Source organism: Citrus clementina, unplaced genomic scaffold, assembly GCF_000493195.1.
Source record: "Citrus clementina cultivar Clemenules unplaced genomic scaffold, Citrus_clementina_v1.0 scaffold_2, whole genome shotgun sequence".
NCBI classification, from domain to species: domain Eukaryota; kingdom Viridiplantae; phylum Streptophyta; class Magnoliopsida; order Sapindales; family Rutaceae; genus Citrus; species Citrus x clementina.
The window spans coordinates 10,414,600-10,428,656 of NW_006262688.1; the positions used below are offsets into that span (position 1 = coordinate 10,414,600).

Sequence of the window (14,057 nt, forward strand, 5' to 3'; positions counted from 1 at the left end):
AAATGGTGCTTGCCAAAAAAAAATTAATATATATATTTTTTATTTTTTAGGGTTAAATTGGTAATTTAATTATTTTATTTTTATTAATATCCAAACAAAAAAATTATTATAAAAGGGTAATATTGTAAAAATAAGCCAAAAGAAATAAAAAGTAATGGTAGGGGTATCAATACTTTAACGACATGGATGTTTCGAGGTATTTTTAAAAATACGGAGACTAAATGGATACTAATATTAAAATACATGGACTAAATAGGCTTTTACCCTATCGGCAGCACCCCGTCCACTTTTATATGCACAGCACTAGAGAAGAACACAATCACGAGGACTCTATTGCTATTTTTTTTCTTATTTTTTTTAAAGATTGTCTTTATTTCCAAAAATGAATTCATCATTAGTTTCCAAATCTGACTTTTTCCACTACGAATCAAATATCTATAGTTTTTTCATATAAGATCTAGAGAATTCGAGTACTCGTTGGCACCTCTTGAAAAATTTTAAAATATATCAAAAGTATCATGTCAATTATATAATAAGTAAATGATATTATGATATGTATGTATTTGTTTTAAAAAGTTACCATGCAAATAATGGTTAAATTAAATTCAATTACACATGTCATACATGCAGTAGCTGATTGTATTACCTCTTATGTATAATAAGAATCATTTTGCTTCTTCCTTAAATAAGTATACAGGTCATTCAAATTTATCAAATATCATCCCAAATGTGCTACTACTAATTCTAGTAAGGTCATAATAGATTGTGGCGATCCATTAAAGAAAAAAATAACCCAGGTCGCAAGAAAGTTTAAATGATAGTATAAGAAAATCATTTTTGTAATAAATGTGACGTTAAATTTAGACTTATTTGTGTTTTGGCCTCATGCTAGTTGTCATTCACTACAAAATGGCCTTTATATATTTCACAAATTTTTACATTTAAGTAGCCTTTCTTTTTATTATTATTATTAGGCTTTAACCCTGCATAGTTATCATGCCAGCCACATTAAACATCTGCTACCGGTAGACATACTAGTAATGCCATCAATAACTCAAAAAAGGGTGAGAAAAAAAAAGAGCAATAACCATTTTAAAACGTGTAGGCTATGTATATAAAAGTTTAATAGATACTTCTGCGGTATAAAAGAAGCTTTATTAATTAAAAGAAGAATGACTCACCTAACCAAAGTTGGTTGGTGTGAGTGGTTCGGCACTCTCATTCCTTAAGAGATGTCAGAGATTAAAGCTCCGCTCTCGTATGGAGTCACCACTTTGGCCAGCACTTTACCCCTTACGGGCCGACCCAGTGCGAGCGGGGATTAGTCTGGATTGTGGTACGAGCTTAAAGGTGCCTCAAATAGTTGAGGCCCACTTAGGACCACCTCGTGGTTCAAACCAAAAAAAGAAAAGAATGACTCACCTAATTAGGTAGATTACCTTTCATATAATGCATAATGTTGAAACCCAAAAAAAAAAAAATCCACAACAACACACAATTAAAATGGAAGATAAATATCCAAAACAAAATACAAGTGTGTGCTTTTATATATATGTAGTATAGGTGTTAAAGAGGCTCTCAGCTGCTTAAGGAATTCCCTTTTAAGTCTGTTGTGTTAGAAATAGATAGCTTGCTTGTTTTTAATGCTTTACATGATAAGTTGGATTATCCAAATGGTTTTGGCTCTATTATTGCTGACTGTAGAGCCTTGGCTCAGTCCTTAGGAGAAGTGGTGTTCTCTTTTATTCGTAGATCTGCGAACTCCGCTGCCCACACTGTTGCTCGGGTGGGGAGTTCTATGTCAGGTTCGGGAGAGTGGAGTTTTATTCCTCCTCCCTGGTTATGTAATTCCTTGGCCGTTTAATGAAATTTCTTCCTTTCAAAAAAAAATATATATATATATATATATGTAGTAATTTTGGGCCAGTATAGGGATAATGGAATGAGGGACAATGAGAGAACATATCAAGTTAACAAGAAAATTGATAGATTTTCATTTTGTTAGTACATAAAAAGAGATGTCATTGTTGATAGTGCAAGTGTTGCTGTATATGATGAATATGTAGAATTAGTGTGGGTCCTGAGAAATAGCAATAATTGTTGCTGCTGGTGATTTTGTTGTAAATAAAATCTGACTTTCTCTATCAAGTGGTCATTTTCTCACAAACTGGTCCCCCTGTCCACACCCTATAAAATCCAAAACCTTAGCTCTGTCCCAGACCCAGTCCCACCACCTTCAATAATTCATCCGGTCTAAAACTCTTTATTTTTTTCAAAAAGAAATTTTTGAAACGGTAATGTCACTCTTCTTTTCAATATTATATTAAAAATTATGTATTGATATTTACTATTAAAAAATCTACTGAGATTTGAGATCAATTTTGCCATGGTACAGCCCATAAAGATTGTATCTGTTAAAAAGGAAAAAATAAAATAAAAAAGGACTGGTACATGTACAAATTAAGGAAAAAAAACTATTTAATAAAAAAAATTGTTCATTAATTAACACGTCATTTTTGTCCCTATTTTTGAATATATTTGAGCATCAGTACTCGTTTCAAATGTTTGGCAGAAATTCATTCCCCACAAATGCATGAAAATGGAAATCGAATCTTCAATGAGCTTACCTATAAAGGAAAGTGCTTTCTACACATTAATGCTACCAGTTCGATGGGTAACATCAATTGCAAGATTTATACTACGTAAAATTTAACACAGACCGTGTGATCAGACGAAGGAATCATTAATTGGACCACCCACAACATTGAATTTTATGCTGTAATTAATTACACATTATATACAACAGATCGAGATGAATTATTATTTTGTCTGGTATGAAAAATGATATTCTAAATGCAACAACTGATATATGTGGAGTAGAGAAGCCATTTTTGTCGTTGATGACTATTTTGTGAATATATAGATTTGTGGTGAGCATTTTTTTGTTTGACTATGGGCATGCATTTCATATAATATAGTAGTAGTACTTATTCGGAGAGAGAATCTTTTATTCCCTTTCCATGTGAAGTACTTACGGTTAACTACTTCACAGTTTTATTCTCATTCTTTATAGACGACAATGAAGTTAATTACAGAGGAGAGGAGATGAATATATCACACGCAGTGATCAGCAGCAGTAAATCTTGTGGTGCTTAGAAAAAAAAAAAATTGCTGCTTAATTAATTACGTGGGAAGAGGAAAAGTTGACCAAAATTTAATAATTGACCCACCTTGAATTTGTTGTCACGGGACCTGTAGCCTAGATTATCGTCTTCATAATGGTGATCAGGGTACTAGTTTGGGCTCCATGGAACTCTATTTCAAATCCCCTATCGATAGTGATAAATATATCTGTGAGAGTAGTTATTGCTGAAAAAAAGCCTAGACAATGACATATAATCTTACACTTTTATTCAAACACATGCTCAAGAGAGAGAGATCGATGCAAGTTCGGGATTGACCAAAGGATTATGTAAATCTTGACTTCAATTATAACAAACTACATATTATGAATAAAATAGAAAATATATTGTTTCAATCTCACTAACTCTTGAAGGGCAAATATCATCCGTGTAAGATCAAGATCAAAGTTCAAAGCATTCATGTATAAAGCTCATCAAATCAAGAACAAGCTTACGTGATTTTTTGTCAAATATCTCTTATAAAGCTAGTATAATTAAATGAGTGCTTAATTAAGGTAGCGTTTGTTTTTTTGTTTGAAATTTAAATGGGTCTGAATTTTTCTAAAATCTGAATGGGTTTGAATACGAAAATCTGAATGACATATTTATTTTTCTTTTTTAAATATATGAATATAAGTGGTATCTTATTTATTTTTACAATAAAAAATATCTTAAACTTGGTTATTTGACATTTATGTCCTTGTAAATTAAAACAAAAAAGAGGATTAGATTTTAAAGTTTAAGAAATAAGTTATTTTATAGAAATATTTTTGGAATATAATATTTACTTGTCATTCAAACCTTTTTCCATTCAAATAAAAATCACAAAAGTTTACTTTTTCTATTCATATATAAATGTCTGAAAATCAGACATAAGATTCCAAAAATATATATATATATTTTAGAAAATGTATGAAATTAATAAAATTTCATATTTCAGACATTTAACAAACAACCTCTAAGTATTTAAAAGTTCAAATCATTATCATGATTTTAAATATATCTTTATTTTCATACTGTAAAGTTTTTATATTTGAAGAAAAATGGAAATTGAGTTCTTTTTATCAAAATGATTGTTTTCAAGCATGTAGATTAAGTAGATAATTTGAATATTTTGAAGTCAGTATTATTGAAAATATGAAGATTGAAGAAGTACCTATATGAAAAGATTTATAACATTTTGGTTTAATAATTTTAAAACGTTTTGAGGCCAAAATACAAAATTACAAAATTAAAAAGTTAGCCAAGCGATCATCCACTAACATTCTGTTTTGAAATGATAATTCACTTATTTTTAGCAGTAATCCATTTTAGATTTAAAATTCCAAATTATCTCAATGGTAACATACATTAGCAAATGGTTATCCACTTCATAATTATCTTAACATGTTTGCACACAGAATGTCTTATTTTAAGAGAGCAACAATTAGTTTCTTAATCCATTTATAGAAAAGCCAACTCTAACTTAATTTCATAATTTTTATTGAGCTAAAAACTTGATCATTTTAATCATATTTGAGCTTTTATTTGCTTATTGAGCTACAACTTATTTATATATGATTGTGAGGAATTTGATCTTGTAAGAATCATTTCTATCTTTAAAATTGAGAATTTGTAAATTGTAGGGAACACTTGGGTAAAGAGTGTGGGATCGTCTCAAGATTGTAAAAGGTTCATTGACATATTTAAAGTCAATTGTACTCATTTTGAAGCCTTGGGATGTCAAGTTTGGTTAGTAAAATCTTCAAATTTGAATCACTTGTACGCATGGGATGGACGTAGGTCAATAGGTGGGGTATTCGAACTACATAAAACTCATTGTGTTCATTTTCTTTGCCCTTATCTCTTTACATTAATCGTTGTAGTTATCATTATCAGATTTCGGTAGTTCAAGTTGTTGGATTGCGACTATTATTGAAGAAATTTTTAAAAATCTCAATTCACCCTTCTTCTTGGGTTGTTTTACTAGAATTATAAAGATCAACACATTGATTCATCGTGTTCAACGAGTTTGCTCTCAAGCTCAGCTATAGCTCCTACCTTCTTTTGATCTACTACAAGTTATAGTTGTATGTCTTCAACAATCTACAAGCACACAAGCAAGATCGAAAGAGAGAAGAGGGCTTTCTACACTCTTGATCAAGTATCAAAATGAGTGAACAATGACTCCTAATGGGTTGGAGATACTTAAATACTATGGTTCAGTGTATAGACCCCTCATGTATTGGTACAAAATTGCTTATTTCATTATGAGCTACAATAACACAATTTAAATATTACACTTGTCCATAATATGCTACTATGTAGGGTGTAATGAAATTAGACTCATTAACATAATATTTGATCACATAATAAGAGTCTAATTAAAATTACTCCTTAATATTTGACATTGGTCACATACTAATATGATTAAAATATAAAATAATTAGAATGATTTATACTAGTCTACAAAATATAAGAAATAAATACAACAATTATATCTCGAGTATGGGGATGGAGATCTCACCTCTATTAGGAGTAGATTTTTTTATCTATATATGTACTTAATAGTCTTTTTAAATTGTGGTTCAAGTGTATGGATTTAAACTCCCCCATAAACTTCCGATTGCAATATCTTTATACTCCTTAAAAAAAAAAAGAACAAAAAAGTACCTATATAAATTGTGCGCAATGAGCCTAATTAATTATTAGTGTCCACAAATAAAGTAGCTATGGATAGAGCTCCATGAATGGGAAACATATATTGTGCATTCTTAGAGCAAATGTTTATCATCCCTTTCCTGAAGATTAAAACAAGCTTCTTCGACAACTATTTAGATGGGAACATTCAAGCAATTTATCGAGATAATTGTCGTGTGATTGATTATTGGAGAAGAAAGTCACGATACTACGTCAATTTATATTTATAACCCTCACAAAATTTTCATTACATTTTCGAATTTATGCCCAAACTTGAGATGCGTAAAGCAAAACTTGCTATTACAGTTTTCTTTTTCCATTTGGCTTCAATTGGCTTTGAAAATTCATCTGCAAACCGTAGGAGAATCGAGAAACAAAAGGCTTCTCAATATGTGGGTATGTGCTACCACTACCCACAGTCCCATAAGATCGATCGAGTGACAGGAAGGCTGTTCAAGCCCAGTGGATTTATTTGCACTTCATTTAGGCTTTACTGATTTGGGCTTAAAATCAATAGCGTGTTATTGTGCTACTAGGCCTTACTGAGCCCAAAACTAGACGTCGTACCCAATTCATTGACCTAAAAAGGTACAAATTCCACAGGATGAAACACATTTGAGTCGTCACGAGCATTCCTCGAAATTGCAAAATTTAAGAAACGCGCAAGAAGATTCAAAAAAGAAAAAGCTCAGGTAATACCCATTGACTTGGCTGCAAAAAATATTAAAGATTCGTCGTGACCACGTCCAAATTTGGTAGTTTCAAAACGCTGCTCCCCGTCAATATACAGAAATAGGGGAGCGTACGTGGTGGTTATGCACCGCGTCTTTCTTTGTTTGAATTTTGAAAATAAAAACAAAAACAAAAACAAAAACAGAAGCAAAAGCAAAAGCAAAAAAGCATTCTCTCTTTAAATTCAAAACCATAAAACACGTCAAAGAAACAGGAAGCCGAAGAAAAAAAGAAAAAGAAAAAATGGGAGACTGCAGGCCATTTGGTTTCTTGATAGGGCTTCCATTTGCTTTCATTGCTTTGCTTTTATCTCTCGTTGGCGCTGTCATCTGGCTTCTAGGGTACGTTCATTTCTTCCTCTTCTCTTCTCGTAATCAATTAATTTCTTTCTAAGTTAACTTGGTTCAATCTTTTTTTTTTTTTCAAAAATAAATTATATATATGGCATTTGGCATGCAGGAGCGTGTTGAGCTGCCTGTGCCCGTGCTGCATTTGCTGCGCCGGACTTGCAAATATCGCAATGGATCTTGTTAAGCTTCCGATTACTATACTTAGATGGTTTATTGATCAGATTCCTTGTTGATTATCTTTTATTATTATCATTTTTTTTTTCATGTAACGTTGCTCATATTTCATTCGTTTGATCTTCTTTTGACTCTTTGTTCAAAGAAGGTTTCAGTTTGCTGTATATGGTCATAATCCATCAAAGTTTAGAAGTTTGTAATTTTTAGCTGTTGTAACTTTTTATCTTATCGTTAAAGAGTTGCGTTCCTGATCTTGTGAACTTCTTTGAATCCTAAGAAGCGTAAAATCAGAGACTTAGATCAACACGAATTCTATACCGATCTTCACTAGATTGTGTTATCATTTTACCACTAAATTTTCAAAACTAATCACATTTGCTATTAATAATTAAATTGGAGATTTTGGTTAACCGCATTAATTACGGAGCGTCAATCATCATGGAAAGGCTGAGAATTTTTTGTTTAATTTTAATTACGGAGCGTCAATCATCATGGACTTTTTAATTTAAATCTCTTTTATCTCTTCGAATATTGGTATATAAGTCCGATTATTTATCTCTTTAAGTGATTTGATCGCCTCACAGCCCATTAATCATAGCTTGTCGTGCAATATCGTGCACTAGAATATGTGCGTCAATCTGCGTTGAATCAAATCCTCTTTCTTTTAAATTGGGTATGGCTCGAATTTTTGGTTGGTACAAAATTTTCAAGTAAATCTTTGTCACTTTGTGTTGCGTCATGAATACGCTCAATAAACTTCAAATTGTAAAAAAAGATAGCCAATTATATATTTAGCGCAACCACAAAGTATATGGGCCCAAAACGGCTTAAGTATCCTGAAGGCTGGAAGCCTGAAATCGCAGCATTTACATGTGTTTGGATGAGTTTATTTGTTTTTTCTTTTCTTTTTCTTCCTTTTTTTAACAGAAATTTAGATTTTTTTTTTCTTAATGAAAAATGAATCAAGCTTTTAAATTCAATTGACATGTTACTGGCTTGACCACATTGTATAGGTAAATGCAAAATTCACTTTGATAATCAATTCAATATTTGTCTTAGAGGAATGTGAGCGGAAAATTTAGATAAAATCAAGAAAAAGACATCAAATATGTGAAGATTAAATAAATATAATTGATTTTACAAGTAATTCTGCAAGTTAAAAAGAGAGACAGGAAGAGAGATTTCTCTTCCAAATCTCATTTGAGCTTTGATATGGTCAGTCTAAAATTTTTGTTAAAAAAGATTTAAAACAATCTTAATTACTAATAATGTATTCTTATTACTAGTTAGTACCGTACTTTAATAAACATGAAAGCAAATAATTATTTCAAAATTTTACTCTCACTAACATCGAAAGTGATGCAACATTCATCAATTAGATAATAAATTATTACAATTTTTAAAATCACTTAATATCAAGGGCATCTCCAATGTAGCACTAAACCTAACACCAAATCACTTTTTACACTATTTTTAGTGTAAAATACTTCTCCAATGTAACACCAAAATGGTGTAATGAATAGTCTTGCACCAAATATGGTGCAATACTATTCATTACACCATATTTGGTGCTAAAAACAAAAAGTCTCAAATATCCTTATTACTTTATCTTATTTACATATTTGTCCTATTTTATATAATATTTTAAGTTATTATTATTATTTTTGTTATTTTTTTAATTTCATTTTTAATTTTTGAATATTATACTAATATTTTAAATAAAAATATTGAACACAAAAATTAATAATAAAAATAAAATGCCAATAACATTAATTACTAGATTACTTATTACAAAATTAAAAATACAAAATTAAATTAACACAAATTAAAAAAGCTACTATTACTAGCATAAATTAGAACAATTATTTAGTAATGTGGGAGATCATTATTAGATCCTCCAATATCATCAAAATATTGGCCAATATTATTGAAAGTATTTTGAGATGCTTGGCCTTGCTGAAATCTTCTCTGCAAAATCTTAATTTGTTCATTTTGAAAATATTGATGTAAGCTCGGATCATTTATCGAATTTAAATCTTTAAGTAAAATTTTGTTTTCTTCATGATATGTGACCACTCCAATATGATAATCTTAAATCTTAATTTACTTGCATTATTATGCACAATATGATAATCGAAGATGAACGCCATGTTAATGCAACAATTAATGATTGGATGCAAGCCCCAATACCAACCGTTGATATGAGCGTAGATGAGAATACTAGATTTCAAGAATTTATTGCTCGACACAAACAAATTAAGGATAAACAAGCTCACATTGTACTCCGAAATGCACTAATTGATCATTTATGGGATAAATTTAGTAATTCGAATAACTAGAGTATTATTGTTATTGTATTGTATTTTTCTATATTAATGTAATGTTTAATTTTCATAATGTACTAATTTTCTATATTTTTTTGTTAATCGATATAAAATTACTTATTATTTAATTATCTATATTAATAGTAATATTTATTGTGTTAATTGAATTAATTCTTGAGAATTAAAGGAATAAAAAGAAGAATATTTTTTTTTGGTGTAAAATTTGGTGTAAATGGGTTGGAGATGAAATAGTAATTTAGTGTGAAAAAGATTTTTTTTGTGTTGGTATTACACCAAAATGGTGTTATGTATTGAAAATTACCTAAACCTTTCAATAATCAATCTATTTTCTATTTGAATTTTATGTAGAATACGAGTGTGTTTATTTAATAATTTTTTTTATAAAAAATCTATTCATTGCAAGATAAATAATGTAAATTTACATGAACATTATCTACATTTAAAATTAATATGTCGAATAAAAAAATGTAATTATCGTCGTCGTCGTCAGTTGTGCAAATGTTTAAAAGAAATTATTAAAAGTAATACAAATAAGATATAACCTGAAATAACGACGCTTTAAATTATATCATAGAACGAACGACAGCAAAGACGTAGCAAATGACTGTGACGAAAACATTGGTGACAGAGGTGTAATTTTAGACAAGAAGAAAATATATATATATTTTTAAAGCCATTGTGATTTCTGGAACCTTCGACAGGATTCTAAATTCATCTAAAAAACACTTTCCAAAAATTGCAACCACATCCCCATCTTATTGTTATAATTATAAATTTATAACCCATTAGAGCAAAAGCTGATTACCCACACACAATTGACAGAAAGTCTGAAGCATTTTTGTAAGCAGAATAAGAAGAAGAGATAGTGAAAGTAAAGAAGAGAAAGATAGGAGAAGAAGAAGATGGGAGTTGATTATTATAAGATACTGGGTGTTGATAGGAATGCTAAAGATGATGACTTGAAGAAGGCTTATAGGAAGCTGGCCATGAAGTGGCATCCTGATAAGAACCCCAACAACAAGAAAGATGCCGAAACTAAGTTCAAGCAAATCTCTGAAGCCTATGAGGTATCTTTCCAATGCTCCCTTTATCTGCTTCATATCATCAATTACTTTTTTTTTTTTTAGTATCTTTATGTTGACGTTATTGCTATGTAATTGTGGCTTCTTTAGTCCAAAGTTCAATTTTTGTGAATGTTAATCTTCAAAAAAATAATAATCATTATAGTTAATTTATTACGCGTCTCTGGTATCTCATCAGATAGGTTCTGTACTTGTAGCAAAGCTACAAGATAATTAATAGCACAATCATTTTTAGGAGAAGTTTTAAATAGAGATTATAATTTTCATTATTTTGCCATTATACATTGACCTTGGTTAATTGTTTCATTGCTGGTTGTGAAATAGATTCTGTTTGTTGTATTTTGAGATTAACGTGGCTTGGATGTATACTTGTTTTGGTCATTGATTGAAACTCTTTGTTTGTGTAGGTGCTGAGTGATCCTCAGAAAAGAGCGGTATATGATCAGTATGGAGAAGAGGGCTTAAAGGGTCAGATGCCACCACCGGATGCTGGTGGTCCAGGTGGAGCGTCCTTCTTCTCCACTGGAGAAGGGCCTACGTCATTTCGGTTCAATCCCCGGAGTGCTGATGATATTTTTGCTGAGTTCTTCGGTTTTTCACACCCATTTGGTGGCATGGGTGGTGGCGGTGGAGGGATGAGAGGTTCAAGGTTTGCAGGCGGGTTATTTGGGGATGATATGTTTGGGCCATTCGGTGAAGGAGGAGGAGGATCAATGGGTGGTGGTGGGGCAAGAAAAGCGCCTCCGATTGAGAATAAGTTGCCTTGTAGCCTTGAGGATCTCTATAAGGGGACCACTAAGAAGATGAAGATCTCTAGAGAGATAGCTGATATAAGTGGGTGAGTGGTTATTGTTTTAATAGTTGGTCTGTTTTTGTATTGGTGGTGTTATCTTACTTTTAGTAGTTATTCTATGGTTGTGTTACTTTTACTTTTTGGGAATTTTAATTGAGCATTGATTTAGCCATTCTGCTGCTCATCAAAGTATGGCTTATTGATGGCTTAATTTCAAGAACAAAAGCTATAGTGTCTAGAAGTTGCCCCCAAACAACAAAAAGGGGGAAAAAAAGGGTTTGCTTTGCTAAAAGGTATACTCGTCTTTTTGATTCATCTTAACTTAATTGCTTCTACTAGGCTTATTGGAGTTTACATAGTGGAATAATTTATTGGTTAAAGTGCAGAATTAACATCCTGACTGCAGTCTTGATTGCTGATTCTTTGAACTGAACTAATTAAATGCTGGATGTGTTGATTTATGAGAAGGAAATCTGAGGCCGTTGCTTTATCTAAGTTCTGATGATTGTTCAAGCTGAACTAATTATTTTGGCTTGGGAGAAGGAAATATGGGGTTTTTTCCTAATCTAACTAAGTTGAAATTATCAGAACTTTTCCAGTGCTGGATTGTGCACAAGCCAAATGTTTAATTGTGATCATATCTGCTTACATGTTTGGGTTCTTCTTTTGTAATTAAACTGTGACGAACCGCCAAAGGCATTTGTAAGAACCTTTTGAATCAAGCAGTGCGGCGATTCGAAAGGTTCTCAGCCAGGTAGTAACTTAACTAGATGAAGTATAAGCGCTTAGATGATTTTCTGTCTCCTCTCTATTTAATATTAGATACCATCTCTTCATTTATGGTCTTCCTTTTGTTGTGCTCCTGTCCGAAAGCAGCTGTTCGGTGCGAGTTAATTTTGCAGTCAGAATTTGTACTTGTATGGATATATGGTATCAAGAGATCCTTCCTCTAGAATAGTTGATGAGTTCTGATCTACTGGTTTTATGTTTGAGCTTTTTACTTTGGGTTCCTAACCTTGCAGACATGATGAATGTCTTAGATGTGGTGCTATCAGTTAATAATTTTAGAATCTCATTGCATTGCCCCTTTCTGTTTTTCCTTTCCAAAAACAAATTTTCACTGTGAATTGTACTAGTGGGTGTGTTTTATAGGAATCTCTGGAGAGGAGGAATACTCTCTCTGACATTCTTGAGCGTTTCCAATTTTGGTTTAACTTGTTTTTGTCGGGTGCAGCAAGACTATGCAGGTAGAGGAAATTCTAACTATTGATGTGAAGCCCGGATGGAAGAAGGGTACAAAGATCACCTTCCCTGAGAAAGGAAATGAGCAGCCAAATGTTATACCCGCTGATCTTGTATTCGTTATTGATGAGAAGCCTCACAGTGTATTTACTCGGGATGGAAATGATTTGATTGTCACACAGAAGATATCTCTTGCAGAAGCATTGACAGGTCATACTGTTCATCTCACCACCCTAGATGGGAGAAGTTTAAACATCCCAATCAACAATGTGATTCATCCCACCTACGAGGAAATTGTCCCAAGAGAAGGAATGCCCCTTCAAAAAGACCCATCAAAGAGAGGCAACTTGAGAATCAAATTCAACATCAGGTTCCCTACTAGGTTGACCGCCGAGCATAAAGCGGGAATCAAGAAACTCCTTGGTCCCTGAAATAGATACATCGGCAAATGATATTTTTCAGAAACAGAGTTTTTTGTTGTGAATATCCGCGCGTCAGATCATCGAGTATATTATGAAACATGGCCGGCTGTCCTGGTTGGTTCTTTGGTTACATTGTGATTACAATTCTACTAGCTTAAATTGATAGTTACTTTCTTAGGCTTGTTTGAGAGTTGCTGCTTAATGCATGGGAGAGTTGCGTCGTCATCTTATTTAAGATTCAGGGGTTATCAACTGTAAACCAACATCTGCTTTCATAATAAAAATATGATTGATTTCTGCATCATTGCCTGTGTTGGTTTCTGATGATATTAGGAATCTGATATAGGGGTGTTTTAGGTGGCTAAAAATTTCCTTTTGGATGGTGTCGTATCTACTGTTTATGTTCTTTGGGTTGATATGTGGTGGTAAAATTTGTCTTTGATTTACTAGATTTGCTGTGATTCGAGTTTCTTGCATTGGGCTGAATGGGGAATGTAACTGGGAGTTCTACAAATCCAGTTAGATAAAGTTCAAAATAATTTTCTGTGGCTTTTATTTCTCTTAAAAGCGGAATTCAGTCAATTAAGTAAAACTGTTGGAGGAAGCTATCAATTTTTTAGTCAACTTGCATTTTACTCAATGGATTGTTTTAAATATTTTTATAATATATTTCATAAGGAGCTGGCTAATTTACAGATTCTGTAACATACAGATCCAACTTAGCCAGCTCCTGAATGGTTAGCTAGCTACCAAACAAAAACAATTGCATGCTTTTTCTCCATATGCAGGACAGGTGTGGTGCATGCATTGGGTGCGTATGTTACAGAACCTGTAAGGTAGACAGGTCCTATTTCATAATCACGGTTGCCGGTGTACTAAGTTTAAAAGAATAATTCGAATCAGCTATGTTAAGAGAATTTGGGAAATTTACAAAAGTAATCATAAAATTTTTATTAGTTTTACAATTAATTCTTTAAATTTTTTTTAATTAACATTAATTAAGCACCATTTTTTTTCTCTAAATTATCCTTATTTACAAATCAAAAATATTTTTTA

General features: G+C 31.9%; 2 protein-coding genes across 2 annotated transcripts; both read left to right on the forward strand.

The window, feature by feature from the left end:
* The first annotated feature begins 6,759 nt into the window (after positions 1-6,759).
* LOC18050741 lies at positions 6,760-7,421 on the forward strand. Its single transcript, XM_006446633.2, has 2 exons — positions 6,760-6,934; positions 7,053-7,421. Exons 1-2 carry the CDS (start codon positions 6,837-6,839, stop codon positions 7,174-7,176), a joined length of 222 nt encoding a protein of 73 aa, XP_006446696.1. The 5' UTR covers positions 6,760-6,836; the 3' UTR covers positions 7,177-7,421.
* A 2,745-nt stretch (positions 7,422-10,166) lies between these two features.
* LOC18050742 (dnaJ homolog subfamily B member 13) lies at positions 10,167-13,462 on the forward strand. Its single transcript, XM_006446634.2, has 3 exons — positions 10,167-10,529; positions 10,952-11,382; positions 12,572-13,462. Exons 1-3 carry the CDS (start codon positions 10,365-10,367, stop codon positions 13,008-13,010), a joined length of 1,035 nt encoding a protein of 344 aa, XP_006446697.1. The 5' UTR covers positions 10,167-10,364; the 3' UTR covers positions 13,011-13,462.
* Positions 13,463-14,057: the final 595 nt, after the last annotated feature.

Bases quoted from the DNA above. Each gene is read 5' to 3' on its own strand.
- LOC18050742 (XM_006446634.2), top strand. From the start codon at position 10,365: ATGGGAGTTGATTATTATAAGATACTGGGTGTTGATAGGAATGCTAAA. The intron at 10,530-10,951 runs GTATCTTTCCAA...TTGTTTGTGTAG, and splicing joins AAATCTCTGAAGCCTATGAG to GTGCTGAGTGATCCTCAGAA. The intron at 11,383-12,571 runs GTGAGTGGTTAT...TGTCGGGTGCAG, and splicing joins GAGATAGCTGATATAAGTGG to CAAGACTATGCAGGTAGAGG.
- LOC18050741 (XM_006446633.2), top strand. From the start codon at position 6,837: ATGGGAGACTGCAGGCCATTTGGTTTCTTGATAGGGCTTCCATTTGCT. The intron at 6,935-7,052 runs GTACGTTCATTT...TTTGGCATGCAG, and splicing joins GCTGTCATCTGGCTTCTAGG to GAGCGTGTTGAGCTGCCTGT.